The sequence below is a fragment of the Leptodactylus fuscus genome, chromosome 10 (assembly GCF_031893055.1).
Source record: "Leptodactylus fuscus isolate aLepFus1 chromosome 10, aLepFus1.hap2, whole genome shotgun sequence".
Lineage (NCBI taxonomy): Eukaryota > Metazoa > Chordata > Amphibia > Anura > Leptodactylidae > Leptodactylus > Leptodactylus fuscus.
In genome coordinates this window covers 69,308,940-69,336,440 of record NC_134274.1, presented here as the reverse complement: position 1 = coordinate 69,336,440, position 27,501 = coordinate 69,308,940, and the positions used below count along the sequence as shown (strand labels likewise).

Below are 27,501 nucleotides of genomic sequence, written 5' to 3'. Positions count from 1 at the left end.
TTTTCGTAGGAAAATATGTAACTTATAATGTGCATCTGCCCATTCTGAGCATAGGAGTCCAGTGAGTGGTCCTATTCAGTTACTGATATCTCTGTTTTCAGACTCAGAGTAAAGGTTGTCAATCATTGAGTAGGACCGCCCAACGGACTCTTAAGTCCCAAATAGGAGAGATTTAAAAAGGCATTTTTTTAATAAATTTTCCAACAGAACTATAGTGTGTATATATATATATATATATATATATATATATATTTGATATGCTAATCCTGCTCTATAACATACTGGCTGCAGATTGGATATTATTTTCAATGTCACAGGTTTCCTTTATACAGGAGTTTCTATGTATTCTGAGGATAAGTGGAAAATCTGCTCTGTATAAACCGGAGTCCGGGGGGGAAGGGGTGTCCCCCGGTCGGTCTCCCCAGCTTCAATTCCCCCCCTACAACGGCCCCCTGTGTAGTACGATTCCCCTTTGTCTTTGTCCTCCGCTGCTGTGTGTGCTGGCTGAGTGAACACAGGTCTCGGCCTGCTGCTGCCTGTGTCCTATGTGAAGCACAGCGAGCTCCGGCGTCAGGTTGCTATGATGCCGGGCCTGCTCTGCTACATATATGCCACAGGCAGCAGCACGAGAAGTGTGTGCACTCAGCCAGCACACACAGCAGCGGAGGACAAAGACAAAGGGGAATCGTACTACACAGGGGGCTGATGTAAGGGGGGGACATGAAGCTGGGGGTAGAGATGGGGAGACATGAGACTGGGGGGCAGAGATGGAGGGAGAAGAAACAGAGCAGAGATGGGGGGACAAGAAACTGGGGGCAGAGATAGGGGTGAAAGAAATTGGGGGCAGATGAAGTGAACTGGGGGTAGAGAAGGGGAGACATGAAGCTGGGGGCAGAGATGGAGGGAGAAGAAACAGAGCAGAGATGGGGGGACAAGAAACTGGGGGCAGAGATGGGGGGGACAAGATACTGGGGGCAGAGATGGGGGGGGGACAAGATACTGGGGGGGACCTGAGACTGGGGTCAGAGATGGGGGGGGAGAAACTGGGGGTTGGAGAGGGGGGGACATGAGACTGGGGGGCAGGAGAAACTGGGGCCGGATGAAGTGGACTGGGGGAAGAGAAGGGGGGACATGAAGCTGGGGGCAGAACAAACTGGGAGCAGAGATGGAGGGGACATGAAGCTGGAGGCACAGATTGGGGGGGACGACAAGATACTGGGGGCACAGATAGGGGGACAAAAAATATAAGTGGCTCGGCGCCACCGCCAAACCGCAGACGAAGTCACGGGTAACTGCTAGTTACTGTATAAAACAGAATGGTATCACTATTTAGAGAAAGGTGGAGATCAACTGTTTGGTTAGTCCTCTGCTGACGCCATTATTAATCCACCCTCCATTCTGAAATCATGAAGACTATAAATGTGGTTATTTGGAGGGAGGATTAGATAGTCAGGCTGTAAGCTGCATTGTAAAACTAGGAGATGGAAGCCATGTTCAGGTATGTGACAACATTGATAACCAAATTCCTATAGTATGTATATTATGTAACTGAGAAATCTAAAAGACTATAACCTGTAAGAAAAGTCATAAGAGCTCAAGCACATCTCTTGCACACATAGAGACTAACAGACGACTGTCAATGGTAATTTAATAAAGTCTACTTATGGACAAATGAGGCCAAGAAATGCTCAAGAAAAAAACAAACTTCAGTAAAATCACCAAACATGAATTGTAATCAGTAATAAATAAAAAGGTTACAGAGAAACTCCATAAAATGTGAGATAAAATACATAAGAACTACATCCGACTCCTCTCATTCTCTTTACAGCAGGCTCTAGTCCACTCCACGTCATTTTGATGTTTATTTTCCCTTTCGTAAGCCCAAAATGTGAATAGAGAAGCATAAAGCTTTTTGGTTACGTTTCTCATCTCTTTAAGGCCGGGGCCACACAGCCCGGAAACGCCGTGGGAAAAATTGTGGCGTTTTGCAGTAACTGCAAAGTGGATGGGATTCTTGCGAATCCCAAGCCCAATTCATGGTAAAAACCGCAGTGCGGACACGCTGCGAATTTCTAAAACTGGCGCAGTTTTGGAAATCGCTGCATGCCAATTATATCTAAGGAAACGGCAGCAGCTTCCCCGTGGATATAATTGTAACAAAGTCCGCAGAAGAAAACTCTATGAACTTTCTGTTTAAGGCGCTGCGGGAAGAACCGTGATGCGTTCCTGCCGTGGTTTTTCCTGCAGCGCTTTATAGCTGTGTGGGGCCTTAGCCTAAGATTCCTAGTGTCAGCACTCCCAATCTTACCATGAAATCTATTGAATGAATGAAACCTTTATATTCCACATTTAAAACTTTCAGTGTGAAATCAAAATCCTATGGGTTTTAAATCTACACAGATGAATTTACACTACAGATCTTTAACAATCTCATCTACCGTATATACTCGAGTATAAGCCGAATTTTTAAGCACAGTTTTTGTGCTGAAAAAGCCCACCTCAGCTCAGCGAAGGGGCAGGCAGACAACCAAAACAACCCCTCCCCTTCCCCAGCAACTACTGCACCTAAAAACCATTTTAATTTTTGAAATTTTCCAGTAGCTGCTGCATTTCCCCCCGGTCTTATACTAGAGTCAATAAGTTTTCCCAGTTTTTTGTGGTAAAATTGGTGGGGTCAGCTTATACTCGGGTCGGCTTATTCTCGAGTATATACGGTACTTTTCTCCGTTATTAATTGCACACGGCCACTGTAGAAAATCTGCACAGTGTGAACATACCACAGGAATATGGGCATATACAGACAATATTTTGCTGATTTTCTTCAGTGGAAAATGCACAACGTATTAGTGTACAAAGTGGTTGAGATTGTATTAAATCTTATCCATACGCTTTGAAAAATAATCTATAGTATGTCAATTCATGTTGTGTTTGTTCCTGCAGATTTCATCCTCTGAAATTACACTATAAAATCTGCATCAGGGGTTCTAAGTGGCGGAAAAGAGGCATGAAAATAAAATCTCACCAAAAGTACAAAGTAATCGGAGTCAGAAGATCACTGAAATGAAGATACATACAAAAAGATATTTTTACACATTGAGAAAAACAAATTTATACAAGCAGGATTTCAAGGGTTAAACATACATCGCGTGGTGACTAGCTTCCTCTTAGAGGAGATATGAGTGTTGCATTAGTAACAGCAATCTTTCATAAAATTGAAATACTAGAAACTGGAGTTACACCTTGCAACTAAAATGTCATATTTAGAAGGCAATTTTTTTTTTTAGATCTAAGGAAAGGTTCACATCCGTGTTTACGGTTCTGTTTTCTACAGGAACAGAAAAATGAAAGTGACAGCAGTACTGGATCCCATCCCACGACTGACATCAATGGACTCCATTGATTGTAGTATTAACTTCATGGTGTCTCATTTTACCGTTGGAATCTGTGAGAGAATCCTATGACAAATGTGAACAGAGTCTAATGTGCAAATTCTGAGAGCGTTTCCCCTCATTCCACAGCTTATATATGGTGGTAGCTAGAGAACATAGAGAAAGTACTTTTGATAAACCGTTTCCTTGGAAAAATCACAAGTGTTTTGCCATGTTTTGGGGAAATATGAAGGATCTGGTCTTGCTGCGTCTTCACTCTTTACTGCTGTAACCAGCTCCAGTCCATGCTCTAAACAAAAGAAGACATTAACACTGTATAAACACAGTAACATAAAACAAAGAATGGAATAGGCAATACTAAAATAGACTCCTAAACTAGGTGCGGCTTCATATTGGATCTACTATTTATATAAAATGGTATCAGATTAACTACCGTATATACTCGAGTATAAGCCCGGTTTTTCAGCACAGTTTTCGCGCTGAAAAAGTCTGCCTTGGCTTATACTTGGGTCATTACGGCAATATCATAGTTACAGACTCGGCATCCAGCATACAGACACTGGCAGGAGCCTGGTGATGCGGTTCATTTTAAACTGCAGAAGTAGTAGTACTTACGGTACTTCCGCTAGCAGGCCCGGAATACAGACCTCACCCCCCACCCACTACTTCTGCAGTTTGAAATGAACAGCAGCATGGCGATGCTGCGGCCCGGCACCCGCCCCGGTGTCTGGATGCCGGGTCTGTAGCTATAATGGCGTCGCTCTACTCCAGAGCGGCCGCCATGGCAACCGACACCTCCGCTGTTACAGCGGAGCTCATGACCTCTGACATCTCAATTGTAAGAGTTACAGAGGAGATGTCCTCCGCGAGTAGTGCTGGAAGCCTCCGAGGGGAACCGCTGCAGGGAAGGCCATGCCCCGGGAGAGAGGAGGGAAAGGGCACAACCGCTCTCTTGAGGGCGGCAAAGAAGCGCTGAGGGAGATCCCCTGCCACCGGCAGGAGCACTGAGGCCGGACCTGAAGGAAGACCTCGGCCGCTGGACCTGAAGGGGAACTGCAGCCAGCCGCCAGCAGATGCGCTGAGGGGAGTCCCTGGCAGCTGGGGATTCCCCTCAGCGCTTCCGTAAAGGCTCCCTGGCCTGCAGTGCATTTCTTTTGCAGGTTGCTCTATGTAGCCTGCAAAAGAACTGACGATTTATGCAATGTATTGCAATGCATTGGCATTGTAATACATTGCATTAGTGATCAGACCCCCTGGGGTTCAAGACTCCTAGGGGGTCTAATAAATGCAAAAAAATAAAATAAAAAAAAAAAGGTAAAAAATAAAGTATTAAAAATTCTAATCCTCCCCCTTTCCCTAAAACACATATAATTAATAACTTATACTGTTAATACTGTGAAACACATACATGTTAGGTATCCCTGTGTCTGAAAACGCCCGCTCTACAAATCTATAAATATATTTTTCCTGTATGGTAAACGCCATAGCAGGGGAAAAAAAAAGTTGTCTAACTGCCCCTTCCCTGAGACTGGTTTTTTTTTTCCCCCACTTGGAATTCAGTCTGACTACAGCCAGGCTGAATATAGGGGATTTGCAGTGCTCTGATTCCATCAGGAAGGGGTTAATAGGAGCACTGAAGATACCCTATATTCAGCCAGGCTAAATTCCAAGTGGGGTGAAAAACCCCAGTCCTCAAGCTCAGGGAAGGGGCACACAGACAACCAAAACACCCCCTCCCCTTCCCCAGCAACTACTGCACCCAAAAACTCCAATCATTTTAATTTTTGAAATTTTCCAGTACCTGCTGCATTTCCCCCCTCGGCTTATACTTGAGTCAATAAGTTTTCCCAGTTTTTTTGTGGTAAAATTAGGGGTCTCGGCTTCTATTCGGGTCGGCTTATACTCGAGTATATACCGTATACTGTTGGAAATGCTCCTTTATCCAAGAGAGCATTATCAGAACAACCTGTATTTCTGTTAATAGATACAACTCTGTCTACTGACATCAGTAGATACAAGAATAGGAGTAATGCAAGAGACCGGCATGTTATCAGAGTCTAAGGGAACCTGTCAGCTGGTTTTTTCCACTAAACTGACCCCAGCTAAGATTTCTGTTGGTAAAGTTAAGTTACAAGCTTTTGAAAACTGCAGATCTGCAGATGTAAATTTACCTTAACTAATCACGAAGGGAGGAGAGCAACTTCACCTAGCCATGTAGTCATCGTCCTAAATCACACCGTGAGGCACAATTGGCCAGCCAAAAATCTTACCTACATGCTGCTACACAGGGCATGATTAGTGCATTAATTGCTTGACTAGATGAAGTTGCTCCGCATCCCTCGTAACTAGTTAAAGTATATCTAAGGTTTTAGTAACATAATTTGACTTTTCAGGACATTCCTTGATGCTGCACATTCTGGGATTTATATACTCATCACCTATTGTTAGGATAGGACATCAAAACAAATGGATGGCGGTTCATTTCTGGGATAGAAGGGGCTACTCCGGAATCTGGCACAACAATTGACTATGACACACTATGTTGGCGATTAATCCAAAAATAATGAAAACCGGACGTCAACCTGGATAAGTAATGTGAATTTGTTCACATCACTTAATTTGGTTCGATTACAATATTTGCAATATTTTTTGGTTCCACTACAACACCATGTGACGTCGGCCAGAAGTACCAAAGACAGCAGGGATTCGCACCAGAGCTCAAGAGATATGAGTAACAATTTATTTGATGTTTGTCACCTCCCCTGGCCCTCTACTTATTATACTCTGGGGTCTGAAGAGATTCAACAGTATAATAGTAGTAGTTTCAGGTCGGTCATTTTCAGTCCGAACAAAACCACCGGGCAAACCTCACGAGACGAATCTTGCGGGGTTCGCCCCAATACCTAATCATATTGCAAAAAGGATGTGGCTTAAATAGGGTGTGGCCTAAATAATAGACATTAATTGGAATAGAGTTAAAATTATTAAGTCTGCCATAATCACTTATCCCTAATGTGTAATATCTGTGTCTATTTGATGCAGTTTAGTTCCTTTCAAAGTGAATAGGAAATTGCATGATGTATGGAGCAGGTGAAAAAGGTGGATATAGCTAAGATCTAGTATTTCATATCCTCAGCTGCACATATACATATACACACACATACATACAAACACACTTACAATTAAACTGCTTTCTTGTTCTGTTGTGCTTGCCATAATCAATGTGCTGAGCTGCTTCTGATAAAATTGGTTTTCATCTATGGCGCGTTTATATGTTTCTCTGAAAGACAAAAGGTTTCAATACAGTAATGTAGCCATTATACATTGGTTGGAAAATCTTGATAATACAACGTGATATCAAATATTTTAAGCAACTATGACGAGTGTGCAAAGGAGGGAGAATATAAATAAATTGTGTGAAGACTGCATATGATATATTATGCACCACACCTGGTCTTGTCCTTTATTATCGACATAGATGAAAGAGCCTGTGGGGAATTTGGATCTGGCAAGCCTGATGTACGAGGTGTCTCCAAACTAGAAGGTCCTAGAGAGCGTGCAGAGCTCTGTGTCTAAAGAGGAAAGACAAAATTGTAGGATTCCTGCATCAAAACACAATAAGCAAATATGTATACACAATATCAAATGTTTGCTCCAATGCTAGCCATGCCATGACACTGCAGACCTGCTCTTATTCACTTCAACCGGAGCAGAGCTGCAGTACTGTCAGACGACCACCGTACAGATTGGTGCAGGTGTCGGACTCCACCAATCACATCTCGATGGCTTATTCTTAGGATAGTATGAAAATTGTCCAGGGGACATAATTGCATGCTTACTTATGTTACTATAGATTTATTTATTTATAGTCGCACAATCACGTATCACGTATGAGCTTGTCTTTGCTCCTTTGATGCTGTTTTATTGCAACTGACGTCTTGTAGGGGAGCATAAAAAAACACTATGACAGAAGAACAAAATTATCTTTAGACGTTCCCTCGATGCATAGGATTCCACTAGTCTTGGAACAATCGTTTGGCAGGTTATCATCCAATGCTTCCATTAAGCCATGAAACATACTTACACAAGCTATTTTCAGAAGGTGCCAGATCTCTCTCTGCCGTTTGGCTTGCATCTGCATCAGTGAATTGTCTGCTTCCTTTATGTTATTCACAGTCATCTCAATTTGAGGCAGTAAATCAATAATTTTCTGCTTACAGCCTAGAAGTCGGCTACAGAGACAACAGAAAGAGTTCAAATTACAAGGAACAAAAAAATGGGAAAAACACACCACTGTCTAGATTTTCTAACTATTGAATGCTATTATAAGATTATTTCATATAATGTCATGTATAATAACTGCCATTACCAGATGCATCACCTAGGAAAAGAAAGCAAGTCTCACATTTATCCTTTTAGAATTTGTCTTAATAGGATAATTGTGAAGCAATTTCATCCCCTATTACTGCGTTCGCCTGCTCCTCAGCCAGACAATCTACAGCGCATTACATCATTCTAAAACAGACACTGTCTCTTTATTACATTTTGCCCATTCACGTTGCAAATACCTTAAATGTCCAAAGAGCTCCTTCAGAACCTTGTCCTGGCCCTGCACAGTCAGCACAATTGTTTTAACCATTTCAGTACTATCACTGTAGGCATTATCTGCAAAAAGGAATTGACAATGGATTATTTCGCATTAGTAATCTTGAGGTTTATAAAACCGACTATATGTTAAATACTGGGTGGCTGGGGGAGGGGGGATTAAACACTCAAGTTTTACCTATAGGACATAATTCCATTACTCGGATCAGATTCAGGTCAATGATTAATTTATTAAAGGGGTTGTCCCATAACAAGGATCCTATCTATACTGCTAGTTTATAAGGATATAAGACTTTTCCTAAATACATTGCTTTATCAAAACTGCTTTGTTTGGCCGCTATCTTAATTTATTCACTTCATTGTTGACACTGGCCCTTGGGATTATCTGCTCATTTCCCAAGCTGCCTGCTCTCAGGGGGGGAGGGAGGGGCTGACAAGCAACAGAGCTCCTCATATAGGGGAGGGGGAGGTGAGAGCTCCAGGATTACTGTGCTGTCTATCTTCAGCTTTTCCACTTATCAGCCGGTTTAATTGAATTTGGCTGATAAGGACTGAGATAAGGAGTCCATTACCTCTGTATGTAAGGCAAGCTGACTCAAATCCAGCTCTGCTACATCAGTTTCCACATCAGCATCATACTGTGGTAATGCATAGCAGATAGAGCAAGTGAAACCCCGCCCACTAATGTGCGAGAAATCCAGGAAGTGAAGAGAGTGCAGAGCCTTCAGGCTGCAGAACAAGAGTTATGGGAATACCCCTTTAAGCATACATCTAGGGCTGGGTGATTTTGACAAAAAATAAAATCTAGATTATTTTAAAAAATCCTTGGGAAGATTTTCAATTTGAATCTCGATTTTATTTTTGACAAAAAAAAAAAAAAAAAAATTACCGGTAGTATTTGCCAAATTTTGTGGCACAAGATGTAGTTTTAATTCTTACCGTTTTGGGGAATGTCCATTGTTTTGATCATCTTTTTATTTATTTTTTATTTTTATTTGGATTTTTTAATTTTTTTTACGCAATTGTATTAATCATATGACATAGGGATTTTTATAGCTTAGGCATTTTGGGATTTGAGATCCCTAAATGAGTTTGTTTTTGTATGCCTATATACCCTATTGTGAACATGGATGTGGTAAAGACTGACGCACCCCATGGACTATTCACAGGAACGCTGGAGAGGTGCTTCTACCAGTGCACCCATTGACATAAATGGGAGCAGGAGTGCGTCTGTGTTCACATTCATAGTAGAGATAAAACATCCCCAGTTCCCAGGATTACTGAGAGTCTCAACCCCCTATCAGCAATATATCCTCCACAATGGAAGATACATTTTTTCAGACTGTGATCAAGAGATCGCTTGTACTTTAGACTGTAATAAAACTGTATTGCAGTCTATGCATTCTTATAAAACTACTGAGGCCGCAATAGTTTAATCACTGAGACAGGCCTGAGACAGAAGCTGGAACAGCAGGAAAAGGTGAGCGGGAGACACCATGATGAGGGATGGGGGGGAAATTGGCCTCAGAAAGAACTCTGATCATGGGATGGATCTCTGCTATTGTAATACAGTGGATACCCAGAAGTTCTGGCAATCGCTCTGCTTGTGAGCAGCTGCCATACTGAAAGACTCGCCAGAGGGTCGGAGCAGGAGTCCATTTCATGATTCTGTTAAAAAACAGAATCGGACTATTCCTTAGGGGCAAAGTTATTGAATTAATTTGATTAATTACCCACATCAATGCGCAGTTCATGAAAATTGTGGCAAGTGTCCCTTCCATCTATGCACCAGAACTGAAATCTATTGCCAGCTAGGAGTTGGCCTACATTTTACATGCAAATTTGTGGCAGTTTTTTGTAGTGAATTATAATAAATATGTGGGCCACAGAGGTCCTGCCCTGCCTCTGAAAAGTTGCAGCTTTTGATGCAAAACTGAGATGAAAAAAGTTGCACCATTTCTACACCATGAACGTGAAATAATAATACTACATTTTAAAATAAATGATAAGTTGGTGGAGACTGTACCTGGAGCTCGTGGCTTCAATTGCTTGTATAATTCTATAGCCTTCTGTTCCCTGTGGAAAAAAAAACGAAATCACATCTGTGGAGAAGTTTCAGTTACTTCAGGAAAGGCTGTAATAAGAAGTCTGCACACTATCTTTAAAGACTATCTTACAAGTGCTGCTCCCAGCACAGTTGGAATTTTTTCTCTAGCCCTCCCCCCTTCCTGAGCAATAAGTGCAGATAGTTTTGGTGCCTGACGTACGATTTAAGCTTTGTATTGTCAGAAGGCCAGTGTTAGGCAGGGGAGGGCCATGATTCAGAGCTCCAATCAGAATCACACCCCTTGCCTTCGACTGCCAGTACAGAGACTAAATAGTAAATCAGACACCACAACTAACAGCACTGAATGCTCAGGAATGGTGAGGCTAGAGAAAAAAACCTTTGTGGTTTTCAAAGTACCCCTAGATGCTGTGACACCTCTAGTCAATATTGATACAGGTAGGATGTTTGTAGAGATACATGGCCAGGAATAGACTTTTCAGGTGATGCATGGTAAATAAATAAGCGGTGTACAGATTTTTCCAATGCAGTTTTAAGGCCGGGTTCACACGATGTATTTTAACACATAATGTGCCACGTAGACGCCGCGGGATCTGTTTCGGGCCGTGTACGCTCCCATTGTTTTCAATGGGAGACAGTACTGTATACGCGGCGCTATTTTGCGGCCGCCTAAAAATCATGGTTGAAAAATAGCGCCGTGTATACGGTACCGGCTCCCATTGAAAACAACGGGAGCGTATACGGCCCGAAGAAGATCCCGCGGCGTCTACGTGGCACATTACATGCCAAAATACATCGTGTGAACCCAGCCTAACTGTGACAACACCTTAAAACAGCTAGTACTTGATGTGTATGGAGTGAGGTCAACTCCTCAGTCCCCTCCACACTATCTGCATACATAATACATACATGTGTATCACAGGTTGCCAAAGGGTTATACAGATTGCTATTTCCAACTGATACAATTTATACGGTCATTAAAATCTGCTTTTTCAATATCTTTTCACTATGAACAATAACTGTACAATACAATGTGGTAAAATACATATGTATGTGTGTACATAGATATGTACACTATATTATGAATTAGTTATAAAAAAAACTGTGGCAATTGCAAATCTTACAAGTGCTCCATGACATCGCCTTGTCTACGAGAATATGGACTCCGCTGAAGTTCAACAATTTCTGTGTGAAGGCCCATTATCTGGTCATCCAGGAAGGAAATCTCTCCAGCCTATGCATAAACAAGATAACTTTACAAAAGTATCAGATAATAACACCCTACATCATTTCTGATGAAAGCAGATTACTAACGCTGTATGTTGTGATATACCGTACATACTCAAGTATAAGCCGACCCGAATATAAGCTGAGGCCCCTAATTTTACCGCAAAAAAACTGGGAAAACTTATTGACTCGAGTATAAGCCGAGGGGGGAAAATGCAGCAGCTGCTGGAAAATTTCAAAAATTTAAATGGTCGGAGTTTTTGGGTGCAGAAGATGCTGGGGAAGGGGAGGGGGGTGTTTTGGTTGTCTGTCTGCCCCTTCCCTGAGCTTGAGGACTGTTTTTTTTTTCCCCCACTTGGAATTCAGTCTGGCTGAATATAGGGTATCTGCAGTGCTCCTATTAGCCCCTTTTCCACAGAACAGGAGCACTGCAGATCCCCTATATTCAGTAGACCGGGCACTTTCAGACACAGGGATACCTAATGTGTTTGTGTTTCAGTCATTTTCTACTCTTATATGTATTCTAGGGAAAGGAGGGACTTTTATTTACTTTATTTTTGTAATATATTTTTTTAAGCAAAATAGTAAATTTTTTTTTTTGCTCAACTTGAGTATAAGCCGGGGGGGGGGGGGGCTTTTTCAGCACAAGAACTGTGCTGAAAAAAAATCGGCTTATACTCGAGTATATACAGTACTTAAAAAATAATACACAATACCTTTGCACAGCCAACTGCTCGATCCTCCATTTCTTTCCAAGCTCTCAACATCTTTTCAGATGCTGAAAAATACAATAAAATTCAGCATATTATAGGACTGCAGATACACTGCCTTACAAGATATGAAAATCCACTGTTTACGTCAATATTTGAGGGCAAGCGGTTAACATTCACTACAGAGATTTTTTTTTCTTCAAAAAGATTATGAGGTTTTTAATAGACCCAAAATACCCTTGCACAAAGATATACACCCGTACTATAAGGGCTCGGTGAAACATCCTATAAACAGAGGCATTTAAGGCTCCCCCCAAAAAATTTTTTAATTTTTTTCTTCTCTATAAACTCAACTCAGGACGTCAGTTTACAAAAAAGTAACACATCTGTTATATTAAGTATAGTCCTTATGTTATACTGGATCTTGTTTTCTTATGACTCAGACATGTCATGAGAGGTTCTAAGTATGTTTTAAAGGGGTTCTCATCTGCAGAATATACATAGAAAATATGTGACATCTTGATAGTCATGTAACTCACAGATTCCATAGGCCATTTGATCACTGTAACGCTCAAGGTCAATTTCAATGCTTTTTTTGAAGAACTGCAGCTTGGCTTCCAGTTGCTGAGAGGCGGATACCATTGTATTTTTCATCTTGGTTAGATTGGTATTGTACCGCAGTAAACTAAGCCTGAAAAGCACATATAATGTCAACATACAGTAGAAAACAACTACCCATCATATACATTAAACAATCAGGGTTAGTACTTACATGGCTGCTCTTTGACCTTGATATAGGCGGCTGTAGTCCTCCTTTAAGCCTGACACATAATGGACGGCTTCAGCCCACACCTTACGAAGCTGCAGTATGGGAAGCTGAGCTTTGCTATCCTGTACTGTGTGGAAGTAATAAAAAACATATAAAAAACATATATATATTATATATCCATTTATTGTGCAGTCTTGTAAAGAGATCTAAAGATCACTCTCAGCCAGTACTAGGCCTCAAAGAAAAAGGTAGTATAACAGGTCATCTAATGTGTACATGGTTGTCCAACTCCGTGTGTTAACCTCATACAGGGATACACTGTTAGTAAACTGTTTAAAAACATCATTAGGGTCTGTGTCTAGCTTGTGGACATGGCAGATTGCTGCAGCATGTTGGTTCCTTTTTCTCATTATTTACAGGTCAGTTCTGTGGCTGATGCTTCCCCTCAGAAACTACATGCACGTCCCCCTCAAGAGTGTCCAGGTCACAAACCAACACTAACACTGACAGCTCTACTTCAGTTACCCCCCCTCTGTGTGTCAGAGGAGAAGACTGACACAGCACTCACTCAGCAGAGACCATACCGCCATGTCAGTAGCATTCGCAACACTCTGGGAATCCTTTTACATTCCATCAGAAGACCCAGGTGAAAGCAGAAACCACATCCCACTTTGGGACTGTTACTGTGATACACATAGTGGAGTCACATAAAATAAAACCACACTAGCTTCCTGGTGGGAGTTATAGTAGATCTGACGGGTGTCCCCGCACTGGCTTATCATGGTCTTTATCCTACTCTCTTTCATTAAGTGTCAAGTGAAAGGTAGAAAGAAAAACGGCACATATCTGGCACAAAAAGGGTCTTGAGCAAAATATACACCACACTTACACCCTTTCACGCCAGAAAAGTGGAGCAGATGGATTAGAAATCCCCCCCTCCCCTAATGTGTCCTGTCATTTACTGTGCAGCCAGTTTTTTTATATTGCTATTTTATGTTGTTCTGCTCTTTCCTGTCACATGCAACACAAAGACAGTCTCTTACTTTCCAACACACTGTCCTATCAGGGTGTTGGATAGCGCAGTCAAAACTTCCAAGACTCTTACGTCACTGCTGCAAGTAGGACTGACATTTACATTTTGGTCTCTTATGAAATTTACCAAGTAATAGTAATAAATCCTCTTTAAAGGGGCTCTATCACTAGATTTTCATGTTTTTAGCTAAAGATATGCCTGAATAGACTTTAAAAAGGCTAGGCAGGTGCTGCTATACGTTTGTAAAAAGACCCCCCCAGTCTTTGTTAATTACCGTGGAAATCGATATGCTAATCAGCTCCACTGTGCATGGCGGGCGTTCTGTGCACCCCCTTGCGTCATACCTTCTGGACGCCCACCGCTCCCTCCTCCTCCTGCTTATTCACCGCCCCATCGCCAGAAATTTCTATTGAAATCATGCATATGCGCAGTAGGGCTCCCTCCTGCGCTACTGCACACGCTCCAGCGCCATTTTCCAGTAGAGAACATTGCGAGCTGGCGCCGGAGGGAGCGCTACTGTGCACGCGTGTGACTGCAATAGAAACGCCGACAATGGAGAGGGTGAATAAGCAGGAGGAGGAGGAGGGCTTGGAGACAGCGGTGGGCGTGTACCGTGCACGGTGGAGCTGATTTGCATATTGATTTCCACGGTAATTAACAAAAACAGGGGGGGGGGGGGGTCTTTCTAGAAATGATTAGCAGCACCTGAATAGTCTTTTTAAAGGCTATTGAGGCATAGCTTTAGCTAAAAAACACAAAACTCTAGTAATAGAACCCCTTTAAACAGAACCCTATTTCAGCACTTGACTTACCAATATAATTTACACATTCCGATAGGTGCCGGGGTTGGAAGGGTCCTTCATAAGCAGTTTTACTTTTGTCAAACAAGTAGACCATGTAGCTGTCCCAGCCTCTCTATGTATACACACACAAAATCAGAAGGTTCAGTACGTCATTAATCTCTGCTTATTTACATAGATAAATAGAAAAATAACAATATTACCACTTTCAAAAGAGCAGTTACCTTATTCTTCTGGAACTATTAATGGCCTATATTTAGGAGAGACTTTTAAAGGGGATGTGTCAGGTGGTTTTCCACCCTAAACTGGCCTCAGCACATGCAGCATCACGTAATGACTTTCCTATAGTTCCCCTCACTAACCTGGGGCTACATAGTTACGTAGTAGATGAGGTTGGATAAAGACATTAGTCCATCAAGTCCAACCTATAACCCTACAATCCCTACAGTGTTGATCCAGGGGAAGGCAAAAAAACCCCATGAGGCTCATGCCAATTGCCCTATTTCAGGGGAAAAAATTCCTTCCCGACTCCAAATCTGGCAGTCAGTATAAAAACCTGGATCAACGTGTCCTTTGAAGCAAAGAGGGGCTATAACTCCATTTGTATTGTTGCAACTTTCCCATCCTCCAAAGAATTTTTAGGTCCCCCTGGATGATCCCTTTAATGTATGTTTGTTGGGGTATAACCTTTAGATCTTACAGTGATAAGTAGGATTAATGTGCTGTAGCATACAATGACGCGAGACTGCAGTTTGGCCTGTCCAAATTGTATGGATGTTGACACCTCCCCATCTTAGTATATAGTGGCGGTGTCAGGGGACGTCACTAGGCAATTTAGCACCAGGCCCTAGGAGCCTGACAGCATTGGAGACATTTATGTGTAACCCAGTAAATTCAACAACAGGTGTACATGGGGCAACTACTGAAGTCGTTCTGGTTTTTATAGGACACAGCACTATAAAGCATAAGCTACGTCTTTTATAAGGCCACACCTGCATCTACAAAGTAGGTGATGAAGTTTGTTAAAGAAATTTGCAATGAGGGCACAGAAGTCACCTCATACATGTAGGCAAAACAATATGAGAATAAATATACTGATGTCAAAGTTACAAATTTTTCAAATGAGTTCTCTTCTTACCACCCCATCTATCACACATTGCGAAGCAGGCTTCCTGGGATCAAGAGATACTCCCATCTCAAGCAGCAATTCTTGGTTACAAGTGGTTATTCCAGTCTCTCTTTCAATGCAAGACTGCAAGGAGTGCAGACTTTCATCTGGTTGCAGCAGGAAGGATAAAATCTTGGCAGATGTCATGTTCAAAATGTGAACAATCTGTAAAAGTAATTGAATGAGCCAGGAGTGTCTAATAGACATTTCACACACACATAATACCTCATTGAAAGGTGATACCAAGGACATACCTTTAGGTTTAGAATATGGTCCATCATCACAAAACACTGTGGACGGCCAGTATGGCTCTCCAAACCTCCACCTCTTTGCTGAGGGTCCCAGTTCAGAACCAACTGTAACCAGGTCTCCAGCTGATCTACCATGTTGCTACACAAAAAAGGTAAAAACTTTATTAGCTTGAAGGCCCACAAATAAATCTATGATGCAGCTACTCCTCTGAGGCCCGGTTCACATCTGCATTCAGTATTCCATTCGGGGAGTCCACTTGAGGACCCCCCCCAAACAGAATATCGAACACATTAAAAAGCAGTGAGCAATGAAAGCACTCGGACCCCATAGACTATAATGGGGAACTTTTCTCTCTGCATGTTCTATTACAGTCTATGGAGTCCATGTGATTTCATTGTTCACTGTTTTTCAATGCGTTTGGTATTCCGTTCAGGGGTCCTGATGTGAATCAGGCCTAAGAGGCGGTTAGTTTGTAATGCGAGTTGTAAACTCTAAGTTTGTAAATCTTTATCAATTCCTTGAATTCACAAGTGCACCATCAGTAGAGTTTTTGATAGAACCTGGCATCTTCAAATCTCTGCAACCCTCCGTGCACTGGGGATGGTAGAAATGCTGTACTACAGCTTCGGCATCAGTGCACCAAATGGCAGTAATGTTGCTCAATGTTACCTATGGCACCCGCTTTCATACACATTGTTAGCGGTAGATGACAAATACCGTAAAGCACTAAATGACGTATAACGGATTTGAGAAAGGCTGAATTTGATGGACATGAACTGTTTCAACCTAAGTAAACATTTTATTTCCAATTTTATTTCCTGTATTATGGATAGGACATCGTTTTTTAAAATGTTAAAGTTGTGAGAATCTTACTATTGGCATGTCACATAGATCAGCTGGAACCAGTTCAGGTGCAATGCTTCATCCCCGCAATCTAAACAGCAGCGGTATCTCATACAAGTCTATGGGACTCAGGCTGCAGTACTCACAACGGCATGGCAAGTAAGCACTGGAGATTGCACGATCATGGAAACGCTGAACTGCAGTGACCCTGACAGTCTGACCTTGGCTGAGGTCAGAAGAATAAATTGGACTTGCATGTTCCCTCACCAATGGCAGTCACTGATATGTATACACGCAAATACAGTTTAAATGGAAGGGGTTGGAACCCAAACTAAACATATTCCCTACTCAAACAATAAGAAATACATATGTAATTTGCCAAGCGGCTGGAACGGAAAGAAAGGCGCACATACACACTGCAGCTCTGTTCATATCTGTGGGACCATTGAAGTTCAGAGCTTGGCTATCTCCAGTGGTCCCAACTTAATGAATAAAGCCACAGCACACATGCAGGGGAAGTATCTTAAGTTACCAATAAGCTTTCATTTTATACACCCTGTTAGCTTTAACTTCCTGTTAAATGTGAGAGGATTCTCAACGTATCCAATAGCATACCTGCACAAATTATTGGGCTGTGGTAAATGCGTGCTGAAACGAATTTCCCCTGACATCTCTTCGTAAGCATAAATGTGTTTAGGGTCCTTCTTCTTGATCTTCTCATGCCTTCCAAAAAACAGAATGACGGCTATAAATAATGTACTTAGAATGGAACATCTTTTGCTCAAACTGTATGCTGTTACTCTGCCAAGAAATTTATTGTTACCGTTTTGCTAGACTGGCAAGACTGGGCAGTGGGAGTAGAAATACTTGTACGGTGCATACAATACAGGAAAAAGCAAGAAGATGCCATAAAAAAAAAAAACCCACTGTGTTCCATGGTTATTACATAGGTGGTTAGGTTTACATTGCATGACAATGAATTTGAAATAATGGCACTTTAGAGGATAAAGCCCTAAGAATTCACACTTACTGCCATGACTCTCTTTTACCCAGAGTTTATCAGGCAGTAACATTATTAAAACAAAATAGTTCATCATTTCCATTGTAGTTCTAAATTCGGATTCATTCATACTGTTTGGATGAAGATACAATAATCATATGTTTAAATACATAGCGTCAACATTGTCCAAATATAAGGTAGCTGCAAAGCTGCCACACTTACTTACCAAGTAAAAGGCTGCATGTTATGTAGGAATGGTCTGAAGCCAGCTATGCATTCAAAGATCATGGTACCAAAACTCCAATAGTCCACACTCACAGTGTACGGCTTGTTCTCAAAAAGTTCAGGAGCCTTTAATAAAAGGAACAAAACAAAACAGAACTCAACTTCCGGCTGAATGGCTAAAAGTCTTTTCCAATTTATGCTTATCAAAAAAATGTAAAAAAAAATAGTCCATCCCCCCTCCTCCCCTTTTTTCTTTGTCTTGTCCTGTGTCTGCCTTTATTTCTTTCCCATAGACTTTTGTATTTTGGGATTACGATAGGTTTCCTATACTCATTATGCCGCATGTTGTGACTTTTCTTTCTGTTATATGCATTATTGTCAAAAACTTTAATAAAAATTACAGTTGAAATAAAAAATAAAGAAGCCCATAACCATACCTGGTATCTGATGACATGTCTTATTATAAATGGGATCTGCTGTGTACAGTATACAGCGTGGTTCAAATGACATGTGCAGACATTGCCTGTCGGATACAATTTTTAAAGGCACGCTACCACCTGCCCCATGCATATTCAACAGTCACCGCCATGTTAGAGCTCATTACAGGGATAAACAACATACCTTTCTTATGCAGGTCACTCTTGTACATTTGGAAAAAAACAACTTTAACCCTTTTCTCGCCAAGGACGTCAGCTCTGAGCATTTGATGATAGAATTTATACTTTTAGAGCTATTCACTGTTGAAAATGCTATTTGGCATTGAGATCCAACTGCAGATCTCAATTCCCGACAGCATTTTAACAGTGAATGGCTCCAAAACTATAAGTTCTATCATCAAGTGCTTGGTATCATTTTAAAGAGAGATTTTCCTCTTTAACATGCATTTTAAAGCATCAAGATATCTTCATGCAGTCCAAAGATATACAGTAGAGCTGTAAAGTGTCCCCCCCTGTCTAAGCGAGCAACGTATGAACTGTAAAAGGAAGGGCGGGGGAGGTTTCCTGCAGTGTGCACAGAGACAGGGAAGCAATCTGATCTTTGTGCACAGCCTGTATGTGACCCCAGGAGGGGGAAGAAGGGGATTCAGTCCCTGTTTCCCCCCTCCTGTCAATCAGAGCATACTATACTTTTGCCATCTGATTGTCACATACAAGTATAATGTAATTCCTTCTAAGCCTTAATAGAGGGGTATTCTTATGTAATACCCCCTGAACATAACCAGGAAGTTTATTGGCGCTGTGACCCAGACGTTTGTCCAGGGCACAGCGCCAAAAAAAAAAAAAAAAAAGTCGCACCAAACAATTACACAACATTTACACAAAGTCATGAATAAAGTTTACATTTCACCCAATCCCTGTCCTGTCTATACCTGAGCTTTCTACAGCAAACTATGCCTCTAGTGATATCAGTTACACGCTAAAATAATAGTAATAACAATTGTCACTAGAGATGAACGTATAGATTGCTAAAATTTTTATAGGGGGATGGAAAATAACATTTTTATGTAAAGTCTTATTTAATTAACATGCACAAAATGGGTTGGCGCATTTTTGCGATTTTGGCGTTTCTTTAACACCCGCCCCTGTAAATATATACATATGTGGTATTGTATGAACTCCTCACATATTGCAGTTTTTTGGAAAGTACATTGTGTTTGCAGAAAGGGATTGCTTGAGCCGCACTTTAGTGGCAAATTTGAACTTTTGTGCAATTTTTGCTAGCAATCTCTATTTGCCGCAATGTTGCATGAAGGTAGTTGTATATATGAAACATTAAGTTGTGTTTTTATATATGGTATGCTGTACAATCTCAAAAAAGTTAGATTTTGGTGTCACAGTCAGCTAGGTGCAGTACAGCTTTTTAACATATTAGTGAATAACAGCAAAATCTTGCTTGTCTTCAGTATTCATGTTTTTGGGAGTCTGAGCTCTTGTTGTAGTTGATGTGTGCGGTAAAAAAAAATAAATTTTTATATATATATATATATATATATATATATATATATATATATATATATATATATATTGTATACACCTGAAGTTATTATTTTAAATGTATTTTGTATATGAGTGTGAGATTGAACATGAGTTTTAGGTGCAAATATATGTTTTAGCGTACTTTTTCAAAAACTTATTTGTGTTGGTCGCAAAGTTGCATGAAGGTGGATGTGGCTATCGATGACACATTAAGACATTTGTAATCTTAAGGTTGTCTACTTTCAAAAAATATATAGGGTTTAGGGGTTCACTTACATTTCATGGTGTGTATTCCCTGCATTTTATAGGATGATACTTTTGTAACATTTCCAGCTTCAAAGCAGATTTTTGTTCCTTCCAGTTCTAGTGATTTTCTGAAGACACGTGCATGCGGGTGTAGGCCTTAGTGATATGTATGAACCCTGCACATGTTGAATGCTTATTTTTAGGAGGTTTTGTGCAAATAATTTACTGTTTGGTTTCCACTTTTCGCAACTAATATACATTCATTTGCATTTTTTCATAAAACATTCACTTTCAATCAAAATTGCATGAAGGTGCCTGTTCGTATACAGTAACAAGTGGCATTCTGACAATGCTGCAGGTGTCTACTTTAAGAAAATATATAGGTATGGGGGGTGGGATGAATTTTTAATGTTTCAATTTAGGTTTGATTTATCTATCTCAAAACTGTGAAAATTGCTCTGGAGGTGCAAAATTTTCAGACCCTTGGCAGTGAAAGGGTTAAAGTCTTATGCAAATGAGGCAGTTGGTGCAAAGGGGCAGGCCTTCAGCCCTTGCTGCTGAAGGATGGGTGAGGTTATAGCAGTAGGAGGATAAACTCCCACTGCACGGTTTGGTGCTTGCAGGTGATGGTAGTGGTCCGAGTGGCAGAAGCAATGTTCCAGGGGGCTGAATACCTCCTCCCCAGTGCATCAACTGCCTCATTAGCATAAGCTTTCAAGCCTTTTTGTTTTTCTAAATCTACAAAAGTGACATACATAACATAGGTATGGTGTTTATCACTGTGATGTGCTCTGGAACATGTTGGTGGCAGTTGACCATGCTTGGTGGAGGTGATCATCTTTAAAGGGAATGCTTCGGCTCGATAGATATTGGTGCCTATGGCAGTGCAGTGATATCAGTGTTGAAACTAACAGCACCAATATTTGTGCATCTGTCCAGCACTCAGCACCCTTACTGAACAAGAGCCAAAATGCTGCACAGAAAAACCCCTTTAGGCTGAGTCTATTGAGCCGAAACCAAACGTGGCTTTGAAGGGAGTTAATATATTCCTTATCCTTATAAACTTCTACATTCTTTGAAATCCACTCCTGACCTTGAATAAAAAAAAAAAAATGCAGCAAAATCTGCAACATAAAACACAGTTATTCAGTAAGGAGTGGCCTTACTATTAAGCTATTTTTGTGGAATAGCCTGTTAAGCAGTTGGAACTACAGTATAATACATACCAGATATTGCAACGTTCCTACAAAAGAGGTACAGAGGCTTCCTTGATCAAGGTCCTTGGCATATCCTAAATCTATTATTTTGTGAACGGTCTGTAATATTAATACAAAAGGCAAAAAGTTATTACACCATATCATAAAACTTTCACATTCCTAATGTATTTATTTGCAGGCTCCTTCTATAGAAGTCTCATTTACCTTCCCATTACATTCTTGCAGCACGATATTTTCTGGTTTCAGGTCTCTGTGAATAATACGATTGTCATGTAGATACTGAATTCCAGAGCCTAAACAGCAGTCAAAATAAAATGTCACAATAAACATTAAAAAAAACATTATATGCAAGGAAACAAAACTGAATTCAATGAAAAAATGAAGCATTGTATCATTTATAATACAGCAAGGGACATTGGACCTATAACTGGAATCTCCTAAGAAGAATACATACCAATGTCGCTTAGTATATTCAGCACTTGACTTTCCTTCAAACCACAACAATTTTCTGGCTTGTTCAAAAGCTAAACGGAGAAGAACAAAAATATAACATCATTACATAAAAAAAGAGCAAAGCAACAATTCACAACTAAATCTAAACACCCCCCCCCCCCACACCAAAAAAAAAAAAAAAAAGTATTTGTGGCGGAGGGAGGAGTACAGTATAGCCCACTGTGCTCCTTGAGTGACAAGATTCACACACCATCGGAGGACCAGAACAGTCACATATGGAGCCCGATGGACCCCATTATAAGTAACAGGATCTGTCAGGTGTACGCTCTTTTAAACTGAAATCACTGAACAAAAAATTGTTATCTTTTTTTTTGCACAGGCACAAAAAAATAACCAAAACATACAAAGAAGACATTTCACTTCCCCTAACAAGTCTGGTATAGAAATACTTACCGTATTTTTCAGACTATAAGACACGTTTGGGAGGAAAATGAGTTGCATCTTATAGTCCAAATGTGAGGTGTATTGGCGGGTGGGGGGGGGGCGTAGGGGTTGGAGCCGCAACATCAGCCCAATCCTGCCGCTACTAGTTTCCTGCAGCAGGAGGAGTGAGACAACGCTGCTGGAATGGACTGAGAGGGTGTCCCGGTGGTATGAACCTCCCGGCATCCACCGTGCTGTAAAGTACAGCAGGTAATGTACAGCAGAGGCCCAGAGCTAATGCTCGCGATAAGATCTGATCATGGGCATTACTATCTGTCAGCCTCCTAAAGGTATTAAAGCTGTCCCCAGGGTCAGTCCCTGCCCGTACCTTTCTTGTTGCAGGCAAACTCCTGCACTGTGAGATCGCTTTGAGCCAACCTGTTTCTGTGAAAGCCAAAAGCCTAATAAAGGCTCCCAGGCCTACCATAGTAATATTACTATAGCCACAATAGTAATGTATAGAATCTCCCATAGACTGCAATACATTTGCAGTACACAGTCTATGACATTTGCAATCAAATTACTGTAGGTTCATTCTACCTAGGGCTAATAAAATAGAAATAAATAAATACAATAAAAATATATTTAAAAAAATCAATAAAAATGTTCTAAATAACTCCTTTCCCTAGAATACATATAAAAGCAGAAAATGGGTGAACATTGTAGAGGGAAAAAAATACAAATAAAAGTACCTTATACTTATAAGTAGTATATTTAGCATGCAATACCTATCTGGGCATCTTTTTTTTAAAACACTACATTGTGTTGCTCCTGTTATTCCTCCTAAAAGTTTAGGAATAAATTGAGAGGAGGCGTTGCCAGTTGGGGGTTTGGTCCTTGTCACGGACACTGAGTTGTGTTGTGTCTAACAGAGGAAAGCCACAACACAAAGCTATAAGAAAAGCTGCTAAAGATAAATCTTAAAGAGGACCTTTCACCATATCCGGGCACATGCAGTGTTATATACTGCTGGAAAGCTGACAGTGCGCTGAATTCAGCGCACTGTCGGCTTTCCCGATCTGTGCCCGGTGTGAAGAGCTTACGGCCCGGTACCGTAGCTCTTCTATGGTCAGAAGGGCGTTTCTGACCATTAGCCAGAGACGTCCTTCTGCCTCGTGGCGCCTATCGCGCTGTGCTGTGGAGCCGGGAGGAACTCCCCCCTCCCTCTGCTCACAGTGCTCGTCCATAGACGAGTATTATCAGGAGAGGGAGGGGGCGTTCCTCCCCGCTCCACAGCACAGCGCGATTGGCGCCGCGAGGCAGAAGGACGTTCCTGGCTAATGGTCAGAAACGCCCTTCTGACTGTAAAGCGCTACGGTACCGGGACCGATAGCGCTTTACACCGGGCACAGATCGGGAAAGCCGACAGTGCGCTGAATTCAGCGCACTGTCAGCTTTCTGGCAGTATATAACACTGCCTGTGCCCAGATATGGTGAAAGGTCCTCTTTAAGGAGAATACAATTATTGATTTACATCTAAGGAGAGGTGAAAGGTCTTCTTTAATCCCATAGATTCTATATACATTTAACATACTTTACGCAAGTCTCCTCCAGAACAGTACTCCATTGCCAAGTGTGGCACCGAGTTCACCATAACGTCCATCTCTCGTGGCACCTCACATGCCTTTACAACATTAGGATGATTCAACCTGCAAAAACAAAACAGGAAAAATTCAGTGTCACAAAGACAAGAAAAGAGAAAGATGACTGCTCACTAGACCACTGAGGTCAATGACGGAACGCGCCAGGACACCGAAGCATTGGGAAAAAGTGAGAATATTTTTTTTTACCATTGCCCCGGCTGATTTAAAAGTCCATTTTTGCCTAGACAAACCCTTTAACTATGAAGCTAGAGCTGCAGTTCAAAGAAATACACTGCAATGGCGTAGATGTACTGTAATGACAGTAGCTGTCACTCATTAGGGAAATGTATGCATCCCAATCCTAACAGTCTCTAATAGAGACCTCACTAACAATAGAAACTGAAGAAGCTGGTGGCAAACCTTTTCATTATCTGAATCTCTTGACACCATCTCTCCTTGTTCTTGGAGCTAAGTTCCAGACGGCAGGATTTGATGGCTATTAATTCTCCAGTGTCCTGAACGAAGGAAGAACAGAGATGAAGGCAGAGGTTAGGATTTTTTTAAATAAATGTTTTAATTCAACATATAACACCACTTTACATATACAATTAACCTACATTAATAGGGGACAAGTGTAAGTACTGGAAAAACCTGTAGGCAGGAATCACAAATAGGGGCCAGTTTTGCAAAACCGATCAAAATAGTGACACTGATACTTGTGCTTGGGTTTTTGTTCTTCGGGTCCACTTGGGGACTAAAAGGGGTTGTCCCATCACAAGGATCTTATCTATACTGCTAGTTTATGTGGATTTAAGACTTTTCCTAAATGCATTGCTTTATCAAAACTGCCTTGTTTGGCTGCTATCTTAATTTATTCACTTCATTGTTTACACTCTGTTTCTATGGCCCTTGGGATTATCTGCTCATTTATCAAGTGATGTAGCTGCCTGCTCTCAGGGGGGAAGGGAGGGGCTGGGAGCAGCTCTGAGCTGTTTGTGTCTTATAAGTAGCAGAGCTTCTCAGGTAGGGGAGGTGAGAGCTCCGGGATTTCTGAGCTCTTATCAGTCGGTTTAATTGAATTTGGCGGATAAGGGCTGAAATAGGGAGTCTGTTACCTCTGTATGTAATGCAAACTGACTCAAATTCAGCTCTGCTACATCAGCTTCACACTGTGGTAATTCATTTACAACCAATCCTGTGCAAGTGAAACCCCGCCCACCAATGTGCCAAGAAAAGCAGGAAGTGAAGAGAGCACAAGAGGTTGCAGGTTGGTGAACAAGCGTCATGGGAATACCCCTTTAAAAAACTAAAACCCATGTTAGAATCATATCTTCTATCTTGTATTTTGTCATAACTCTTTCTCTAGCAAAGATAAGTCTTGTCTAAAAAGGAAGTGGTTAGACTAATTAACATGGAGATGCTATGGGGATCAAAGAAGGAAAACCCTTTTCTTCTCTAGGTAATAAGGAAATGGAATGCTAATGAATCCTCATGAATCTGATCAGCTTTAGGGTTGCACCTCTGTCTTTTCAATATAGAGTGTGTAACACAGGATGCCTATAGAAACACTGGAAGTTAGATCCAAGAAGTGACACAAAAGTCTTTGATGTGTAATTATCTTCTGAGCCTTGAGATACACATACTGTATACAGTGACTGTAGGGGGTTAGCTTCCTGGTGGAATGTAATGTTTTAGCCAATGGATAGAGGCTACCATTCCACATCCAATCCTGGTATGTTATGTTACGTCATAAGTCCAACCTGCTTTTGTCTGTATAAATATTGCCTCTTCTGTAACAATAAATCAGAACTCACTTGATACACTATCAGCTGCGTGTGTGTGTGGGGTTCTCCAGGTCAAGATGGCTGCAGTCCATCTAGGCCTGTTAATTAATTATTAATTTGGAGCTCTGCAACATACTCTTACGAGGACAATTTAATGTCCCCAACACCCAATACACTTAAAAATCAGGAATGTTAGACTTTTCTGGTACTTTTGTGTAAGGGCTTCTTTTCTCCACCTTATGGTATGAGTCCTTTGACTCTTTCACCACTGTGTTTGGGCCCTATGAGAGTGTTTTGACTTTTTGAAACTCACTTTTTTGTTCTGACTTTCTATATTTTTGTAGTTGGGTCCCCTGATGATGTCTGCCAATGCATCTTGAAACGTGTAGGGACTGGAAGGGGCATATCTTTTGTAAGGGTACAGTTTGGGCTGGAGTCAATCTGGGGATACAGGGATAGATCCCTAGGGACAGCACAGGGACTGTCTTGTTGGCTCCATGACTCATATTTACCTGTTTGACCATGTGTGTGCCTACGGAGCAGGTAAGATCAAACCTTGTTTTACCTTCCTAACCCTGAGGATACCTTACCCTGCGGTTGTATTTTTGTACCAACCTTTGGCATTACTTATTTTAGTGTTATTTTCTATTACTGTTTTTAGGGGTTTATTATTAAATGTTAAGTTTTATTTTTCATCAGTGCTTCCTTGTTCATGTGATCGTCTGATGTAACATGATATTCCTTATTTCAACTAGTAGGGTTGTCAAAGTTTGAGCCTTTTTGCCTATGGTGTCCCATTACAGACACATCCCAATCTAGAGGATAGGGAATAAGTGTCCCCGGGGCTCAGGAGAACAGGTACCTGAAAATCCCCCCTTCATCCTCCCAGTGAATCAGGGCACTTGATACACCTGCTACAAAGAATTGCACAGTCTCTGTTGTAAATGACAGTACATCCAGAAGACGTCTCTTGCCCACGTGATGAAAGACTTCAGAAACTGACGTCAATTCTTTTTACCCATGACAGGAATTTAAGTTCTGAGAGTCTAAGAAAAGTGACAGTGCAGACAATAAAAAGCAGAATAGGTATCAAAACCTAGAACGTGCCAAAATCTGCCCCTAGGCCACATCCAGAGCACATGAAGGAGGTTTCCACCACACCGGTCACATTCATATAAACATCTGCACAGATTTCCAGAGGGGTTTATTTCCCATCATGAATATATATGGCGGGTCACTTGTGCGAAGAATTACCTCAAATATACGGTAGGTAGTGCCAACTGCAAACCAGTGGAATATAAAGGGTCAGCCCCAGCGCCCCCCATCATGTCAACACAGAAAAGCCCAGAGGTAACAACATACCTGGGCTCGCCACCTATGTCCCCTCACAGTCACATAGCTACCCATCAGCTGACTATCCCATACTGCACAGCCACAGGGAGTCACGTACGTGAGTCATATAAAACCTCCCTCAGCACAACACACTCACCCGGTTCTGGTACAAGCAAACGTTCCCAAATCCCCCCGTGCCGAGCCGATCCTTCATATCCCATGGCCCGCACACTGTTCCCTGCTGAACTGGTGGCCGATCCATGACAACTATTGATCCCTATTCTGGGACTTCCGCCTCCCTCTGTAGCTTCCGATCACCTGTCGCCGCAGCTACACCGAAC

General features: G+C 41.5%; 1 protein-coding gene across 1 annotated transcript; it reads right to left on the bottom strand.

Annotated features, from left to right (window-relative positions):
• Window positions 1–1,698: 1,698 nt before the first annotated feature.
• On the bottom strand, window positions 1,699–27,492 carry CHUK (component of inhibitor of nuclear factor kappa B kinase complex). The gene is made up of 21 exons (XM_075258509.1): window positions 27,318–27,492; window positions 24,465–24,559; window positions 23,996–24,110; window positions 21,980–22,049; window positions 21,730–21,818; window positions 21,535–21,624; window positions 18,088–18,212; window positions 17,477–17,584; window positions 16,021–16,156; window positions 15,737–15,931; window positions 14,611–14,713; window positions 12,769–12,892; window positions 12,536–12,687; window positions 12,003–12,064; window positions 11,184–11,293; window positions 10,021–10,070; window positions 7,958–8,054; window positions 7,474–7,621; window positions 6,840–6,961; window positions 6,570–6,669; window positions 1,699–3,678 (listed from the first exon to the last, which is right to left on the bottom strand). The coding sequence occupies exons 1-21, from the start codon at window positions 27,420–27,422 to the stop codon at window positions 3,649–3,651; spliced, it is 2,226 nt and encodes a 741-aa protein (XP_075114610.1). The 5' UTR covers window positions 27,423–27,492; the 3' UTR covers window positions 1,699–3,648.
• Between the last annotated feature and the right edge of the window lie 9 nt (window positions 27,493–27,501).